We start from the raw sequence: 20,640 nt of genomic DNA on the forward strand, positions 1-20,640 counted from the left end.
AGTAAAAATTTAGATCTATATTTTTTGATTTTTTAGATCTGGTGATTAGATTCGTATTTAGATCTATTAGTTTTTGTTTGTTTTCCGTATTATTTTTTTGTTAAATATGTTAGTTTTTAAAATACTGTAGCTACAGTTGAACAGTGGAAAGATGCATTTGGCGGGAATTAATAATAATAATAATAATAATAATAATAATAATAATAATAATAATGATGATAATAATAATAATACCATAAGGAGTTAGTGACCCAATTGTTCTCTAAACACGACTTAATAGGGTTAATAATGTTAATGAGTTTATCTAAGATACATTTTATTAGCTTAGATGAGTTAAAAAGAAGATGCTAGTTCCATACACTTGATCCACCATTTAAAGAGCGTAGATTTCCACACATTTGAACCCTACGTTTGACCCACTATCTATTAATCTATATTATGTGTCCTTTTTATACGGCAATGGTCCCATATAATGTAATATTGGAGCGATGCTAAAGATACAAAATATAGAATTTTGAAGTCATATTAAACATAATGGCAAAAAACTGGATCGATGACTGGCTCTGATACCACGTAATGGATATTAAGGGATCGATGGCTAAATAGAACAAGATAGATAATTAGTATTGGATATTACTCACCAATACAATAGCAAAATATAATTGGATATTACACACTAAAAATATAATTGCAAAATGAAACCCAGCCTTCTCGGCTATAAACTTTATTCTTCACGAAATGAGAAAATAACAATAATCAACTCCCAAAAAAATAAAACCTACGGGTTTTTATAACTCCTACAAGTTTTTATATGGATAAGCAATAAAATAACAAATAGTTGGATAAACATAAAATAACTAATCATGGCTATCTTGAAACTTCTTTTGACCGAGTGTTACGTATCTTCCAACCACTTTGGATATAACCAAAGCAAAACAAATAAATTCTTATTATTATCATTCAATTTAAATTCAATTCGTTGATGACCCCTTGATCCTTGAACAATATGCAAACTATAAATTTGAGGCCCACAATTCTCATCTATAATTTCAGTCCAATAGACTTGCAACCCAATCTTTGCTGGCCCATTGATAAGACAACCCAATCCTGCATCAAAACACGTACTTCACTTCCTTAGAAAATAAAAATACAATTCAGACCTCGTGATACAAATATTAAAATGTAAAAACGGCTTTGCATACTAGTAAAACAATAAATAAACGACATTCAATTGTTTTGAGGATATAAACTAGTTGTACGTAATTGTAAACCACAAGGATAATTTGAAAAAATAAATCAAATGACTTGGGATTATAGTTTTAGATCAACAACATATTTCTAAAACTTCTATCCAAAAGGACCTCTTCAGACATCCAAAGAGAGCCACCTTATCTTTGTAATAACAAGGATAAATGCTAGGTAGGGGGATCAAAACCAGACAACACGTCATTCATTAATCATAATAATATTTAACATCTCCCTAAATATAATACATATATATTGTGGCATAGGCTAATGCACATCATCTAATTTGTCTTGATCGCTTTCTAGATGGTCGACTGAACCCCGAGTAATCAATGGCATTGTTGGAAACCGGATGAGATTCAGTCGAGATCAATATTGCTTCTTGAATTTCACCATTTGCGTGTTTGAGGCCATCCTCATCCTTAGACTTAATTATCTAAACAAAGCGCAGATTAACAAATTAATAAATAATAATAATAATAATAATAATAATAATAATAATAATAATAATAATAATAATAATAATAATAATAATAATAATAATAATAATAATAATAATAATAATAAATGAGCTTGTTATGGTATTTTCATGAACATCACTAAAAATGTGGTTGACAATTATAGAGGAAGAGGTCTAGCAATTTTAAATTTTTATATGTAATTAGAGATGGTTTTGAGTTTGAAATTTTAAAAATGGTGGTTATGTAAATTGTATATAGTCGAAACGTTTAGGACTTGACATCATCATTCATTTTGAACCATATAATGTGGTTATGTAATGGATATATTCGAGAGAAGAAAACACATACCTTAAACAACGATGATGACAGTTGTACTTCTTCCAATGCATTAAGTTTGTCAACATCTAGAACCAGTGATGACTGATAACCAACAAATTGTGCGCCAGAAGAAAGCTTGAAACTTGGCAAACAACTTTGTAGTCTTGAAAAGAGTGAATCCAAGAAGACAAAAGGTTGTTGGATGATGTTGTCATCTAATTTAAAAATCATCTCAAAAGCATAATCAACATGTGATCCAATGTTTTCATTCTTCAAGCACATGCCAAGACAGCAGCAAGATTTAGCAACAGTGGCAGGGATCAATCCTTTCAGCTTCCCTTTGATAAAATTTGTAGAGAAGTATGTTCGGGAAGTTTCAAGTGCCTTGAGAGCAAGACCCGACCCATCTTGTATAGAGCCATAACAATTCGCATAATGAATAAAATCCTCACCAAGGTATATATTAAATCTGCCTACCCCATAGTCTATCCCATCTATTATGGGAAACCCTATAAAAAAAACTAGGCCATGATTTTCAGTCAGGATATATACTGCCTCAACAAGTTCGTGATTTGAGTGTGCAATGCCATTCAGGGACTTTCCATAACTCTCTTATTAAAACGTAAAAAAAGGAAATATATATATATATATATATTAATAAATATTTATTATATATTCAACAAATTTATTATTAATGGTTTTTCCTGTTTCACCATCAACCACAACAACTTAAAATTCCTTTCCATGATCAATTCAATCAATTTTACCTTATTATGTATATGTATACTTACTTATATATTTATATCAATGTAAAAAACACATACCTTTAATTCCTCCCCCTGTAACTTCTTCCGATTCCACTTCTCCATCGTATGAGTATCGATCGACTACTGCGAACAAAAGAAAACAACCCTAACTTACTTTCCACACTTATAACGATTGATTGATGACGTAATAAATAAGAATTCAATTCGATTGATTTGAGAGATACCTTTTTTTTTTCCCTTCCAGTAATTATCTGATTTGACGATGGAATAATTAATTTCATTGAATAATAATAATCGTTCCTACTTATACAAGAACATAATCAATTAAACCGGAAAGTAAACCGGGTCGTAAACTTGGGACTCAAGTTTAGGAGATATCGACTTAGGCTCCCTACCCTACAAGCTTGCTTTTTCTGTTGTAGATATTTTGGCCCACAATTCACCGAATGATTTTTGTTGACTTTGTTTTAGCCCAAAGTATTCCTTTTTGTTATTTGGTCCTATTTTAATTAGTGTAGCAGGTAAACTTATTTTTTTAACCCAATAATAATATTATTGTATTAATTAAACTTACTGATGTGATAATTTAAGTAAGTCTCAAATATTCACTGCATCTAGCTTTATAGTTTCGAGTTTCGGTTTCATGTTTCATGTTTCCTCATATCAGTGTTTTCATTTTCAATTTCACGTTGCAATTTGTACCGTTTCCCGTTTCAGTTTCAATTGATTTATTAAACGTAGTTGGTACATCAGATAAACAATTTCAAAAACTTAGTTGGTACATACTAATCAATCTATTAAACAGTAATCAACTAAACAAATAATTCCTAACGCGTTAAGAACGGACACATATGGCTAATCAGGTTTATGGTTCGATTTTTTCCACGGTTAGATTGAAGTTGATGATTAGTCATTGAATGTGCGGCCTCAAAAAAATGTTATTTCGCTGGCAAGAAGGTAGGTTAATGTAAGAGGGTTCAACAAAGCATTTCCGTTGGAAAATCCCTAATAAGTTGCACTAAAGATGGTTAGCCTTCTCTTTAGTAGTTTCGCGAATGTGGAGTCTAAAAAATGGTTCATCTGCAGACTCCTTTCCTAAGTGAACCCCGCATCTGAGGGTCGGGGCGTGAAGGCCTGTCGGATTTGGAAATCTAACGATTACCTAAACCTAAAGGCTGCAAGTACCGATGCTCGAGACTTCGTCAGTATCAAATGGAAGGCAACGGCCCATCAGTTACACGTCAAATCAGATTGAAAGATATGTTGAGTTTGTTTTGTTTTTTGTTTTTTTAAAAGTGATCATGTTGCTCGTGTAGCTAATAGTTTTGTTAACGTGTTGTTTTTGAGGCTTTAGGGACTCTCTTATTACGTGCGTTATGTTTGTTTTTCTTTCCTTTTTGTGGAAAAAAAACAAGATATATAAAAAGAGAAGAGATCATCAAAAAGATAAACTTCCCAAAAGTAGAGAGATCATTACGAGATACAAGCTATTATTGCTCTTAAAAGGCTGCACTAAAACTACAGATTGTCCCTGCATAAACAACTTAAGCACTCAAGCATAAGTCTAATCTCCTAACCATTGCCATATGTTTGATCAATGTATAGCATATCATCATCAACAATCAATGTATTTTAATTGTTTTCTGGATATAAAATATGTAGAAATATATAATGTACCAATTATTATTGTTATCAGTTTCTTGAAATAAAAAATAATACCATAAGGAGTTAGTGACCCACCAATTGTTGTCTAAACACTGACTTAATAGGCCGGGTTAATAATATTAAGGAGTTTATCTGATATAAGTTTAATTAGCTTAGACGAGCTCAATAGAAAATGCTAAATAATTGAAGTGCATCTAGTTTCATACACTTGATCCGTCATTTGAAGAGCATTATTTGTCTTTTTTTTATACAACAATGGTCACCTATAATGTAATATTGGAGAGATGCTAAAGATACAAAATAAAGAGCTTTGAAGTAGTATTAAATAGGTACTGTTATAATTCAGTAGGCTTATAACTACCTTTAATGGTTATAAGAACAAAGAGAGAAAAAGAGAGAAGAAGGAGAGAAGAAATATTGATATTGATATTTCAAGAGAAATGGTGCACCTTAAATGGTTACCATACATGTCTATTTATAGTATAAAATATTACTATGCAAGAAATATAATAATAATAAAATTAACATCCAATCTAGATATTTTATAACACAATCTAGATATTTTATAACACTCCCCCTTGGATGACAATTTTATTAGAGAATAACTAGTACTGCCTCGTTAAAAACCTTGCTAAAGAAAACCCATTGGGATAAAACTTTAGCTAAGGGAAAAAAAGTGCAGTATAGAGTTGACTCCCCCTCAAGTAGGCAACGCCTGAGTTGTTACATCTTCTGAACATGCCTCATGCCAATATTATGAACGTGTGTTCTGAAAATAGCAGTTGGCAGTACTTTGGTATAAAGATCAGCAGAGTTGTTGATTGAACGTATCTCATTTTAATCTGGTTGTCTTTTACGAGATCTTGAGTATATGAGAAGAATCTGAGGTTTTCATTTGAAACTGTATCATCTAAATCTTTTATGTACAAGTTTAGCCCCTGTGATTTGTCTACAGTCTCCTTCATGGTTTGCTCAAACCCTTGTTTCAATTCCTATTCCCTTGTAGTCTTTTCTGAGCCTTACCAATATACCATTCTTTTTCATCAAACTTATGACCGTTAAGACCGTCTATGGCTTTGGCGCCTCCTCAGTATTTATATTTTGTTCAGTCACTTTTGATACTCTTCTTTCATTTGTATTATGCAAGCTGCATTATCTTCATATATAGTTATTGGTGAAGATAGTTGTTGGTCTTTTATAGCGTTCTAGTCCACAAGAATCATTAATGATTTGTGTTATTAATCTCAACCAAACACATTTTTGAGTAGTTTCATATAATGCAATCACTTCGTCATGATTTGATGATGTTGCAATAAGTGTTCGTTTTAAGAACGCCATGATTTTGTGGTACCTCCATTTAGGAATACATATCGAGTTTGAGATTTATCTTTATGAGGATTTGATGAATGACCTGCATATACATAATCAACCAAATCTTGTTTTGAAACGTTAGAATAAAATAATTTTAAATCAGCAGTTTCTCAAGGGTATCAAAATATGTGTTTGATCCCGCTCCATTGTCATTTGAGCTGAATCTTGCCAACAAATTAACTGCAAGAGAAATGTCAGGTCTTGTACAATCTATAAGATACATAAGAACCTCAATTGCACTAAAATATGGAACTTCCGATCTGTTAAGATTTTCATGATCTTCGCAGGGATGAAATAGATCAGTGTCAATATTGAGTGATCTAACAACAATGAGTTTGTCTTTAAAAAAAATGTTTTAAAATCTTTTCGGTATAAGTTGTTTGATGTACAAGTAAACCATTAGGCATATGCTCAATTTGCAATCCAAGGTAATACTTGGTTTTTTCAAGATCTTTCATTTCAAAATAATTCTTTAGAAGTTGAATGATTTCATAGATCTCTTTATTTGTTCATATGATGTTAAGAACATTGATATAAACAACTACGATCTCATATCCGAACATTGTTTTTATAAAACATACGTGCAAAATAAGTTTATATTTATACCCTTTTTTTATCAAGTAGTCATTTAATCGGTTATACCACATACGTCCCGTTTGTATAAACCCACTTAGAAATCTTTGTGATTTAATGGAATATATTCCCTTGGGTTTTACATTAGATGCTTATGATACCTTAACCCTTTAGGTATATTCATATATATCACTATTAAGTGATCCATACAGATAAGTAGTAACAACATTCATGAGATGCATTTAAATAACTACCAGGTTGATTAAGTATCTAATAAGTAATTGTATCCATTACAGGAGGATAATTTTTCCTCCTAATTCATTTCTGGTCTTTGTGGGAAATATTGAGTTACAAGTCTAGTTTTGCCTTGTAACTTCATTTGCACATTTCTTTTCGGATAAAAAAATTCATTTGTATCCCATACGTTTCACATCTTTAAAAGTGATAACGATTGATCCGAAAACTTTTCTTTTATCGAGCGATTCTAATTCAGCTCTTATTGCTCCTTTCCATTGAGCTCAATCATGTCCATTTTGTATATTCAATGACAGATTTTAGTTCCAGATCATCATCTTTATTCATGATGTCATTGTAACATTATATGAAAATATCTCATAGAGATTTTAGTTTCATTTCGGTTCCATAATATTGCATAATTTATCGCAATTTTAGTATTTACATTTATCAATATCCTCTGCAGAAGGAATATTGATTTGTGGTTCTTCTTGAACACTTTCTCTTACCTCATTATCAGCTGATTTTCTTTTTCGAGGATTTTTATCTTCGGAACCAATTGATCTTCCACGTTTGATGCGTGGCAAAGACTCAACAGTGACATTATTGCCAGCTTTTGGAATTTCAGTTCGAGCTGGAGCATTTATCGCTGGTATATATGATTTAGTCACTTTTTTATATCTGTAAATGCATAAAGTAATTAATTTGCAAGTTCTTGCATATGCATTATTTTTTGAACTTTCGTTTCACATTCTTTTGTGCGAGTTCAATATACCTTAATTGATGTTCACATCATGAAGCATCATTTTATTATTTTTTTTTACTTCACCCCCCTAATCTAGGGAACAATGTTTTATTAAAATGACAATCAGCAAAACGTGTTGTAAAAACATCACCCATCATGGGTTCAGTATATCTTATGATTGAAGATGTTTTATATCCAAAATATATTACCATCTTTCTTTAAAAAAATATTTTATTGTGTTGTGGTGATACAATTGGAACATACACTGCACAACCAATGTTCTACGGTGAAAAATATTTGGCTCTTGGCCAAAATCAAGTAGTAAGTGAAAATATTTATGACTTCCACATGGTATAATGCGAATTAATGTCGCAGCATGTAAATTTACATGTCCACATATAAATATTGATAGTTTTGTACTCATTATCAATTGTCTAGTTATTAGCTGCAAGCGTTTATCTATTGATTTAGCTAAACCAATTTTGTGTATGCACATGAGCAACTGGATGTTCAACAACAATCCCTGTAGATATATAATGATCATTAAATGCTTGAGATGTTAACTCACCAGCATTATCAAGTCTCATCCTTTTAATGGTGTAATCAGAATAATGTGTTCTCAATTTAATAATTTGTGCAAGAAACTTTGCAAATGCCATATTACGGCTTGATAACATACAAATATGAGACCATCCGCTAGATGCGTCTATTAGAACCATGAAATATCAAAATGGTTCACATGATGGATGAATTGGTTCATATATCTTACCTTGAATTCTTTCAAGAAATATTTGTGATTTTTTTCACAATATACTTTTCATTAATCACCATATATGTTTTCCATTAATCACCATATGTGTTTTTTTTTTTTATAAATCACCATATGTGTTTTTTCATCATATATCCTTTTCACCATATATGCTTTTAATCATATGCGCTGTGTTTTTCACCATATGCGCTTTTAATCATATGCGCTGTATTTTTCACCATATGCGCTTTTAATCATATGCGCTTTTCATCATATGCGATGTGCTTTTCATCATATTCGCTTTTTATCATATGCGCTGCGCTTTTTATGTGAATAGTAAATTAATTAATTTCGTTTTACTATTCATATGAATTAATTTCGATTTACTATTTTGTTAATTGAGTAATATATATACATTATATACTTGTGACTCCGAAGGCTCAAATGAATTTGACCATATAGTTATATGTTGTACCTTGCACATTAATTTTCAGTAGAAGCTTTAGATGCATATTTTTTTTTTTTTGATGAACTATTTGTTTCATATCTAGCTTCGGCAATTATTGTGAACATTTGGTCCCTATAAGAGCATTTATCTTTTAGACTTTTAGTTGATTCGTACTTGTCACAATTAGGGATAGCACCCGCGGGTCGTGGATGCAAATCCATTGGATCCATCACCCGTACCCGTGGATTTTTTTTTTTAAATCAAATAACTGGAAATTTGGATTTTTTTTTTAAGAGACATCCAATTGAACCCTTGTTCGTTGAAACAATTTGACTATATTTTTACTCCCCATTATTAAACGGGCCATTTTGATGCACACTCTTAAAAAAATAATTTGTTTTTTAAGTTTTATTATTCAACCTCCTTTTTTCAACGGTCACGTTTTTAACAAAACATTTGACAAGTTTGGAAAAAAGTTTTTTATTGATTATCATCAAAAGTTTTCTATTGTCACTCTACTGGATGGAATTATGGCATACAACCAAAATTGCAACCCAACACTACATAAGAACAAAAAGGTTGTTTTTAATTAACATATGTATATGTGTTAAACTCGGAATAATAATATCTTATTTTAGAAAATTAACATAAGACATGTTGAAACATTTTTGTCACATTTAGCTCATCAAGTCTAATACTTATCATTGATAGATTTTATCACGTCTAGGAGATGTTTACTTTTTTCTTGTATTAAGTCCTACTTTCATTTACCTTTGTTTGGAAAAAAGTTTTTTTTTTTACTTTGCTTTCCCTCTTTCTGTAAAACTCATTTAAACAGTTTCTTTGTTTTTTTTTTTTTTAAAAAAAAACTTCCTTTTTTTTTACGTTACCCGTAAATTATAAATATATAAAAAAAAAACTTTTTGTTTAAATTTTTTTTCTAGTTTTTAAAAGGCCACTTGACCAATTTTTTAATTCTTTCACAACACCTGATATCGTGATCGTGACCTTTCACCAAAGCAAGAGATATTCTTGATAATCTAAACACGGACTCGTGTTTGAAATTGTCGGCCACAAAAAAATTCATTTGATAAAAGTATATATATTTTTTTTAGTTATAGAAGGAGACCACTTCATTTTCAATACTTCATTTTTGACAAAAAAACTATTCCATTTTACCATCCCCTTTTTTTTCTTACTTTAACTTTTAAGATATACTTTTAATAAAAATACAAACTACTTTTTCTTATTTTAACTTTTAAGATTTACTTTTAATAAAAATACAAACTACTTTTTGTATTTTAACTTTTAAGATTTACTTTTAATAAAAGTACAAACTACTTTTTCTTATTTTAACTTTTAAGATTTACTTTTAATAAAATACAAACTATTTTTTTATTTTAACTTTTAAAATTATAAATTTAAGAATAAACATTAGTATGCATGAAATAAATAATGATTAATTGCATAAGTAATCATAAATGTTAGATAATATATAAAGACCCCGTCGTATTCGTATTGATCGGAATTAATCTCGACCCATGGTACCGTGTTGTCAAATGACGTGTTGCGTACATAAAGTACCGTGTTGTCAAATGACGTGTTGCGTACAATCATGAGGTCTTATTAACATAAATATAAATGTTAGTGAAGTTAATAAGAGTTAGATTACAGAAAATATAATTCAGGTGGTATAACCGACCATATATAACTTAAATAACATAAATATAAATGTTAGTGAAGTTAGTAAAAGTTAGATTACAGAAATATAATTCAGGTGGTATAACCGACCATATATAACTTAAATAACATAAATATAAATGTTAGTGAAGTTAGTAAAAGTTAGATTACAGAAATATAATTCAGGTGGTATAACCGACCATATATAACTTAAATAACATAAATATAAATGTTAGTAGTCCAAAATTTGATATATTCGAGTCTGAAAATTATTAATAATTTCATACCTTGATTAGTGATTCGTGATCGTTTGAGATATCTTTTAATTACACTAAGCTTTTCGTGCTGATAACGTGTTATAATTCAGTAGGCTTATAACTACCTTTAATGGTTATAAGAACAAAGAGAGAAAAAGAGAGAAGAAGGAGAGAAGAAATATTGATATTGATATTTCAAGAGAAATGGTGCACCTTAAATGGTTACCATACATGTCTATTTATAGTATAAAATATTACTATGCAAGAAATATAATAATAATAAAATTAACATCCAATCTAGATATTTTATAACAGGTACTTCAATTCCTTAAAATTTTTAAATACAATTCACAATGTTGGTTGATGTTTTCAAACCATATGATTAATTAAACATAGACCCTTGTGATACAAATATTAAAATGTAAAAAGGTAATTATTATTGTAATATAACAATATCCGTGCATTGCGGACATTCAATTGTTTTCAGGATAAAAACTAGTTGTATGTAATTGTAAACCGCAAGCATAATCTGAGAGCATAAACCTGGGCTGAGTGATGGTAACATGATGAAGAATGTGACCCGGGTTCGATTTTCACCCAGGGGTGACCCCCGTTAAGTATCTAACATTGTTGGTCTAAAAAACCAAAGTGACTTGGGATTATAGTTTTAGATCAACAACATTGTTCTAAAATAGCCATCCAAAAGGGCATTTAAACATTCAAAAAGAGCCACATTACTATCCTTGTAAAAGGAAGGACGGATCCAAGCAGGGGGATCAAAACCAGATAACACGTAATTCATTCCTCATAAATCACAAATGAATAGTAGTAGTAGTAGTAGTAGTAGTAGTAGTAGCAGCAGGAGCAGCAGGAGGAGGAGCAGCAGCAGCAGCAGCAGCAGTAGCAGTAGTAGTAGTAGAAACACTGTTAAAAGTACCAAGTAATATTAAACATATCCCTAAATATAAAATATTATACATATACATTGTGGATGCCATAGCTAGTATTAAGTATATCAAGCTTCATCAGGGGAAATCAAAAGTGCCACGTGGCGTGCTCTTGGGTGGAATCCTTGATTTGAGGTGTGACATTGTACAACACGGATTGGAAGTTGAGTGATTTTTTTGGCTTTTGCAATGATTAATGCAATCCATCAAGTCTTGATCGCTTTCTAGCTGGATCCATAATGGTCGACTCAACTGAAATGAGAAGTAGGTCAGCCTGTAATCAGTATCATCAATAGCAACATTATTGGAGGAAACTGGATGAAACAATAGAGAGAATTCCGTCTTCAGACGTGCAAATTCTACCGAGGCCGAGACGGATAAACACTCAATCTGTTATCAAAACAAAGCAAATATATATTACTATATATTATTAGCTGCAAAACAAAAATAGTTATAATCGTAGTAATAATAATAATAATTTATTATTATAGTTAACTATAATTATAATTATAATTATTTATATAGTACATAAGAAGAAAATGGATAGAATTGAGGAAAGAAAACGCATACCGACGGTGACAATCGATCTACCGATGCCATAACACTGCCAGCTTGTAGAACCAGATGATCAAATTGTGGGCCAGAAACAAGCTTGAAAGTTGGCGCATTAAACTTAAGTGTTGATAAGACTGATTGAAAGAAATTACAAAAGTAGTTGTTGATGTGGTATGTGTTGAGTGTTGAGAAGAAGAGCTGAAACGCATAATCAAGATCTATATTGTAAGTACTCGTGAAGCATATTTGAATGCCAACATCTAAAGGATTCCTAGTGCCCCTCATTAAAAAGTAGGGACCAAGAACCTTATCAAAACTACTACGGTTGTAGGTGATCCAAATTTGACAAAAATATAGGCCATGAGATTCAGCCAGGAACGATATTGCATTTTGAATTTCAATGATTGCACGTGTGAGTCCATACTTATCCTTATCCTCATTATACTCGATCAAAACAAAGCAAATATATATTAGCTGCAACTTAATTATAATTATTATTTGGTATTATATACATAAGAAGAAATGGATAGATTTGAGAGAAGAAAACGCATACCAACGGTAACAATTGATGTAGCCATGCATCAACACTGAGACGATCAATCTGTGGGCGACAAGGATGCTCGAAACTTGGCAAACAACTTTCTAGTTTTGAAAAGAGTGAATCATAGAGTTCACGAGAGTTGTTGTTGTCGTCGAATGTGGTGATTGATGTAAATAACTCAAATGTACAATCAAGATCTCTAGTCCTCAGGCGCTTGTAAATGCTAACATCTCCAGGATTCTTAACGCCCATGGAAAAGTCCGAATACACACGGTTATAACTATGGTGGGTGATCCAAACTTGAAAAAAAGTTAGGCCAAGAGATTCAATCAGGATCGGTATTGCTTTTTTAATTTCAATCATCATCATCATTGTGATGCCCCGTACAAAATCATCGTGTACGAATCATCAACAACAGGATCATTACAAGGTCAAATACTATATGCTGTTTCAAAAAGAGTTTGCATTCATGATAAAAGGTGACGTTTTAACCAACGTCAAATGTTTAACATCCGAAAGTATGCTTCTACAAATAGCAAGCAATAATAGTACGTGACCCATAGGTCGTTACAAATACATCGTTTCAAAAGTAATAAAGTTTGAATGTAAGATAAAATGTTTCATGCGGTGACATCTCTATCAAAGGCAGCGGAAGTCTACAAAGCATGACTAGTACAACAGCGGAAGAAAGCAAACCTTAAGCACCTGAGAAAAACATGCTTAAAAACGTCAGCACAAAGATTGGTGAGCTATAGTTTAAGTATAACAGTAATGTAATGTAGGCCACGAGATTTCAGTACTGCAAACAGCGTTTCAAAACAGTATGATAAAGTATATGTTTAACCGTGGGCACTTGGTAACTAACTTAACGTTTATCACCCCCTAAAAGTACACTTGGCGAGTGCGTATGTTTACGAAGTATTAAACACCCGTTAAATGCTAGCGCTACTAGCCCGAGTGGGGATGTCAAACCCTATGGATCCATATCTAAGATTCGCGTTCACCGGTTCAAAGACCAATGACTAAACGATACCGAGCTAAGGGGAAAGTTTATGCCGTTGTATAACCCACACATATATAAAGTTTAAGTACTCGTGCCTAGTATGTAAAACGTAAAATGCGTATGTATTCTCAGTTCCCAAAATAGTTAAAGTAAAAAGGGATGCTATAACTCACAGTGGTTAAGTAGTTAAGTTGACACGGGAAAAGTAAGCAAGTGGTTGGTCCGAAAAGTCCTCAACCTAAGTCAAAAGTTACTAAGTCAGTAAATCGTTTCCAAAGGTTTAAAAGTATGTAAATTAGGTCTTAAGTATCATCATCATTCGTCATCAAACAAGAAGTATAAAGTAAGTTTTATTCAAGAATAAGGTTTAAAACAAAGGCTGACTTCGTTCAGTCACCACGGCCTCTAAACAAACTAAAATGAGGTGAGACCAGTGGCCATGGATCCGTATATGAGTCCCTTAGTTGCTGTAAAAATTCTAGAAGCAAAATCGTCTTCGTTTGACCGTGGCGACGGTCTAAGTGCAAGTAGGTCAGAATTTTCAGCACAACGTTAAAAGGACATAGTGACATTCGGAGGGCCATAAATCCTAAACCATAACTTGGATTAAGACGAGTCTTAAATGAAAAGTCATCTAAACGAACTGAGCAAACTGAAAATCAACTTTACAGTAGCCCAGGTTGTAGTGACCCGAACTTTTCCATGTTTATATATATTAATTGAGATTGATATTTACATGATTAAATGTTTCCAACATGTTAAGCAATCAAACTTGTTAAGACTTGATTAATTGAAATATGTTTCATATAGACAATTGACCACCTAAGTTGACCGGTGATTCACGAACGTTAAAACTTGTAAAAACTATACAATGACATATATGGTTATATATATAGTTAACATATTTTTATTATAAGTATGTATCTCATTAGGTATTTTAACAATGAGTTATATACATAAAAATGAGACTATTAATTTAAGAAACTCGAAAACGATATATATAACGATTATCGTTATAACAACGTCTTACTAGGTACATATGAATCATATTAAGATATTGATACACTTGGTTAATTATGTTAAATGATAAGTAAATATATTATTAAGTGTATTAACAATGAAATACATATGTAAAAATAAGACTACTAACTTAATGATTTCGAAACGAGACATATATGTAACGATTATCGTTGTAACGACATTTAACTGTATATACATCATACTAAGATATATTATATATCATAATATCATGATAATATAATAATTTAACATCTCATTTGTTATAATAAACAATGGGTTAACAACATTCAACAAGATCGTTAACCTAAAGGTTTCAAAACAACATTTACATGTAACGACTAACGATGACTTAACGACTCAGTTAAAATGTATATACATGTAGTGTTTTAATATGTATTCATACACTTTTGAAAGACTTCAAGACACTTATCAAAATACTTCTACTTAACAAAAATGCTTACAATTACATCCTCGTTCAGTTTCATCAACAATTCTACTCGTATGCACCCGTATTCGTACTCGTACAATACACAGCTTTTAGATGTATGTACTATTAGTATATACACTAAAATGATCAGCTCTTAGCAGCCCATGTGAGTCACCTAACACATGTGGGAACCATCATTTGGCAACTAGCATGAAATATCTCATAAAATTACAAAAATATGAGTAATCATTCATGACTTATTTACATGAAAACAAAATTACATATCCTTTATATCTAATCCATACACCAACGACCAAAAACACCTACAAACACTTTCATTCTTCAATTTTCTTCATCTAATTGATCTCTCTCAAGTTCTATCTTCAAGTTCTAAGTGTTCTTCATATATTTTACAAGTTCTAGTTACATAAAATCAAGAATACTTTCAAGTTTGCTAGCTCACTTCCAATCTTGTAAGGTGATCATCCAACCTCAAGAAATCTTTGTTTCTTACAGTAGGTTATCATTCTAATACAAGGTAATAATCATATTCAAACTTTGGTTTAATTTCTATAACTATAACAATCTTATATCAAGTGATGATCTTACTTGAACTTTTTTTCGTGTCATGATTATGCTTCAAGAACTTCGAGCCATCCAAGGATCCGTTGAAGCTAGATCCATTTTTCGCTTTTCCAGTAGGTTTACCTACTAAACTTTAGGTAGTAATGATGTTCATAACATCATTCGATTCATATATATAAAACTATCTTATTCGAAGGTTTAAACTCGTAATCACTAGAACATAGTTTAGTTAATTCTAAACTTGTTCGCAAACAAAAGTTAATCCTTCTAACTTGACTTTTAAAATTAACTAAACACATGTTCTATATCTATATGATATGCTAACTTAATGATTTAAAACCTGGAAACACGAAAAACACCGTAAAACCGGATTTACGCCGTCGTAGTAACACCGCGGGCTGTTTTGGGTTAGTTAATTAAAAACTATGATAAACTTTGATTTAAAAGTTGTTATTCTGAGAAAATGATTTTTATTATGAACATGAAACTATATCCAAAAATTATGGTTAAACTCAAAGTGGAAGTATGTTTTCTAAAATGGTCATCTAGACGTCGTTCTTTCGACTGAAATGACTACCTTTACAAAAACGACTTGTAACTTATTTTTCTGACTATAAAACTATACTTTTTCTGTTTAGATTCATAAAATAGAGTTCAATATGAAACCATAGCAATTTGATTCACTCAAAACGGATTTAAAATGAAGAAGTTATGGGTAAAACAAGATTGGATAATTTTTCTCATTTTAGCTACGTGAAAATTGGTAACAAATCTATTCCAACCATAACTTAATCAACTTGTATTGTATATTATGTAATCTTGAGATACCATAGACACATATACAATGTTTCGACCTATCATGTCGACACATCTATATATATTTCGGAACAACCATAGACACTCTATATGTGAATGTTGGAGTTAGCTATACAGGGTTGAGGTTGATTCCAAAATATATATAGTTTGAGTTGTGATCAATACTGAGATACGTATACACTGGGTCGTGGATTGATTCAAGATAATATTTATCGATTTATTTCTGTACATCTAACTGTGGACAACTAGTTGTAGGTTACTAACGAGGACATCTGACTTAATAAACTTAAAACATCAAAATATATTAAAAGTGTTGTAAATATATTTTGAACATACTTTAATATATATGTATATATTGTTATAGGTTCGTGAATCAACAGTGGCCAAGTCTTACTTCTCGACGAAGTAAAAATCTGTGAAAGTGAGTTATAGTCCCACTTTTAAAATCTAATATTTTTGGGATGAGAATACATGCAGGTTTTATAAATGATTTACAAAATAGACACAAGTACGTGAAACTACATTCTATGGTTGAATTATCGAAATCGAATATGCCCCTTTTTATTAAGTCTGGTAATCTAAGAATTAGGGAACAGACACCCTAATTGACGCGAATCCTAAAGATAGATCTATTGGGCCTAACAAACCCCATCCAAAGTACCGGATGCTTTAGTACTTCAAAATTTATATCATATCCGAAGGGTGTCCCGGAATGATGGGGATATTCTTATATATGCATCTTGTTAATGTCGGTTACCAGGTGTTCACCATATGAATGACTTTTATCTCTATGTATGGGATGTGTATTGAAATATGAAATCTTGTGGTCTATTATTATGATTTGATATATATAGGTTAAACCTATAACTCACCAACATTTTTGTTGACGTTTTAAGCATGTTTATTCTCAGGTGATTATTAAGAGCTTCCGCTATCGCATACTTAAATAAGGACGAGATTTGGAGTCCATGTTTGTATGATATTGTGTAAAAACTGCATTCAAGAAACTTATTTTGTTGTAACATATTTGTATTGTAAACCATTATGTAATGGTCGTGTGTAAACAGGATATTTTAGATTATCATTATTTGATAATCTACGTAAAGCTTTTTAAACCTTTATTGATGAAATAAAGGTTATGGTTTGTTTTAAAATGAATGCAGTCTTTGAAAAACGTCTCATATAGAGGTCAAAACCTCGCAACGAAATCAATTAATATGGAACGTTTTTAATCAATAAGAACGGGACATTTCAGTTGGTATCTGAGCGTTGGTCTTAGAGAACCAGAATTTTGCATTAGTGTATCTTATCTAGTTTGTTAGGATGCATTAGTGAGTCTGGACTTCGACCGTGTTTACTTGAAAAATGATTGCTTAACAAATTTTGTTGGAAACTATATATTTTTAACATGTGAATATTATGTGATATATTAATCTCTTAACGCGTTTGATATTATGTGATAGATGTCTACCTCTAGAACAAGTCCCATTGACTCACCTAATAATAATGAAGAGTCAAATGTAAATTGGAATGATTCGTGGACTGATTCACAAGTTCCCGAAGAGGAACCGGAAGAAGAGTCGGAACCGGAAGAAGAATCGGAATCGGAAGAAGAATCGGAACCGGATGAAGAAGTAGAACCGGTGGGAGAAATAATAAAACGGTTAAGTAAAAGAAAATCCTCAACCAACCGACCAAGGTTAATTATGGTCAATGGTGTTTCCGCCAATGAAGCAAAATATTGGGAGGATTACAAATTCTCCGATGAATCGGATTCCGACGAGAATTCCGATGATGTTATAGAAATTACCCCAACTGAATTTAAAAAGGCAAAAGAAAATAATAAGGGAAAGGGCATAAAAATAGAGAAATCTAATTCCAACCCCGATGAACTTTATATGTATCGTCAACCCCCGAAGTCCTTAAGTTGTAACAATGACCCGGGAACCTCTAAACCACCAGGTTTTTCTAAACCGTTGTGGAAAACGACAGTTAGTATTAGGGGAACATCATATATCCCTAGAAACTTGGCAAAACGAACCAAAACCAGAGAAGAAGAAACGAGCGAGTCGGAATAAGATAGTTGTATTCGTGTGGTGTAATATATGTAATATAGTGTGCTTATGCTTTATGATATATGTAAAAATTGCTTGTATTAATAAGTATTTTTTTATGAATCTAACTCTTGTCTATTTTACAGTTTAAAAACACAAAATGGATAGACAACCCAATATTTTAAGAGACCTACCCGGAGACATGATTGATGAAATCTTGTCTAGAGTCGGTCAGAATTCCTCGGCACAACTATTTAAGGCGAGATCAGTTTGTAAGACATTCGAAGAACGTTCCAAGAATGTCTTGGTTTATAAGAGACTTTCGTTTGAAAGATGGGGGATATCACATTGGGAAACCCATAAGTTACGATGTGTTTACTTTGACGCATATATTGCGGGGAACCCAAATGCTATTTTACGCAACGGGTTAAGAAATTATTTTGACTCAATATATCCGAATATTGGACTTCGTGATTTAGAAAAAGCGGCTAACATGCAACATAAAGAAGCATGTTATGCTTACGGATTAGTAATGTTCGCTTCTCACCAAAGTGAGAACAAGAACATCGGGCTACAACTATTAAACAAAACGTTTTCACAAGTGACGGAGTCGGTAATTGGGGTAAGAAATGAGTTTTTTAGATTGTTACGAGACTGTTGGACATTACGTAACCCTCGTCCTTTTGACGACGTTACAACACGCTGTCTTATCAACGGCCATAACGGTTATGTTCCACAAGACCAAGGATGGGAAGTAATCCTAGTAAAACCAGAATGCATGACTTGTTTCTGGACGTATGAATTACGTGTCTTTATTGCCTTTGCTGAACGACTTGTGTACTAGCTAGAATTATCTTCACAACTATCTTGTATCAAAGTTATTGTGTGCTATATTTCATGCTTTATGTAAAATAAGCGGTATTGTAAGTTTGTAAAATATTGTATAAAAGTTTGAACGCGAAATATTATTATAATCAGTTTTTCATATAGAATTGTAGTAGTTGAATTGTATATTAGCTACTAAGTATGAACTTAACGGGTAGGTACTACCCGAATTTAAACTTATAAAACGCTAATATGAAGAAAAAGCTTTTATAAATGAGTTCATATTATGCTACGAAATACTATTAACTACTCTTAATATTCTGTATGATTAACTTGTTCCATTTGACTATTTTGAAGGAAATGGCACCGACTACTCGACACACCGTGAATATGAATGAAGAGGAATTCCGTACTTTTCTAGCTTCAAACATAGCCGCAGTACAGGCTGCGCTACATACCAACAATAACCTTGGATCTAGCAGTACATGAAATCGTGTAGGATGCACCTACAAAGAATTCACTGCCTGCAAACCTTTGGAATTTGATGGAACCGAAGGACCGATCGGATTGAAACGGTGGACCGAGAAGGTCGAATCGGTGTTTGCCATAAGTAAGTGTACTGAAGAGGACAAAGTGAAGTACGCTACGCATACCTTCACAGGTTCTGCGTTAACATGGTGGAATACCTATCTAGAGCAAGTGGGACAAGACGATGCGTACGCACTACCGTGGTCAGCATTCAAGCACTTGATGAACGAGAAGTACCGTCCTAGAACCGAGGTCAATAAGCTCAAGACAGAACTTAGAGGGTTACGAACCCAAGGATTTGATATTACCACGTACGAAAGACGATTCACAGAATTGTGCCTATTGTGTCCGGGAGCATTCGAAGATGAGGAAGAGAAGATCGACGCGTTTGTGAAAGGATTACCGGAAAGAATCCAAGAAGATATAAGTTCACACGAGCCCGCCTCCATACAACAGGCATGTAGAATGGCTCACAAACTAGTGAACCAGATTGAAGAAAGAATTAAAGAACAGACTGCTGAAGAGGCCAATGTGAAGCAAGTCAAAAGAAAGTGGGAGGAAAACGGTAATAAGAATCACCAATACAACAACAACAGCAATTACAACAATAATCGCAACAATTATCCCAACAATCGCAACATCAATCGCAACTACAACAAACGGCCCAACAACAACAACAACAACAACAACAACAACAACAGCAACTACAACAATCATCCCAACAATAATAATAACCGCAACAACAACAACAACAATCAGAAGCAGCTATGCCAAAGGTGTGAAAAGTATCACTCGGGGTTCTGCACCAAATTTTGCAACAAGTGTAA

The 20,640-nt window shown here is 32.3% G+C and overlaps 1 protein-coding gene across 1 annotated transcript; it reads right to left on the minus strand.

Annotated features, from left to right (window-relative positions):
- Window positions 1-1,387: 1,387 nt before the first annotated feature.
- Window positions 1,388-11,314, minus strand: LOC139874295 (uncharacterized). The gene is made up of 4 exons (XM_071861741.1): window positions 11,230-11,314; window positions 2,849-2,914; window positions 2,055-2,431; window positions 1,388-1,681 (listed from the first exon to the last, which is right to left on the minus strand). The coding sequence occupies exons 1-4, from the start codon at window positions 11,312-11,314 to the stop codon at window positions 1,523-1,525; spliced, it is 687 nt and encodes a 228-aa protein (XP_071717842.1). The 3' UTR covers window positions 1,388-1,522.
- Window positions 11,315-20,640: the final 9,326 nt, after the last annotated feature.

The sequence above is a fragment of the Rutidosis leptorrhynchoides genome, chromosome 11 (genome assembly GCF_046630445.1).
Source record: "Rutidosis leptorrhynchoides isolate AG116_Rl617_1_P2 chromosome 11, CSIRO_AGI_Rlap_v1, whole genome shotgun sequence".
Lineage (NCBI taxonomy): Eukaryota > Viridiplantae > Streptophyta > Magnoliopsida > Asterales > Asteraceae > Rutidosis > Rutidosis leptorrhynchoides.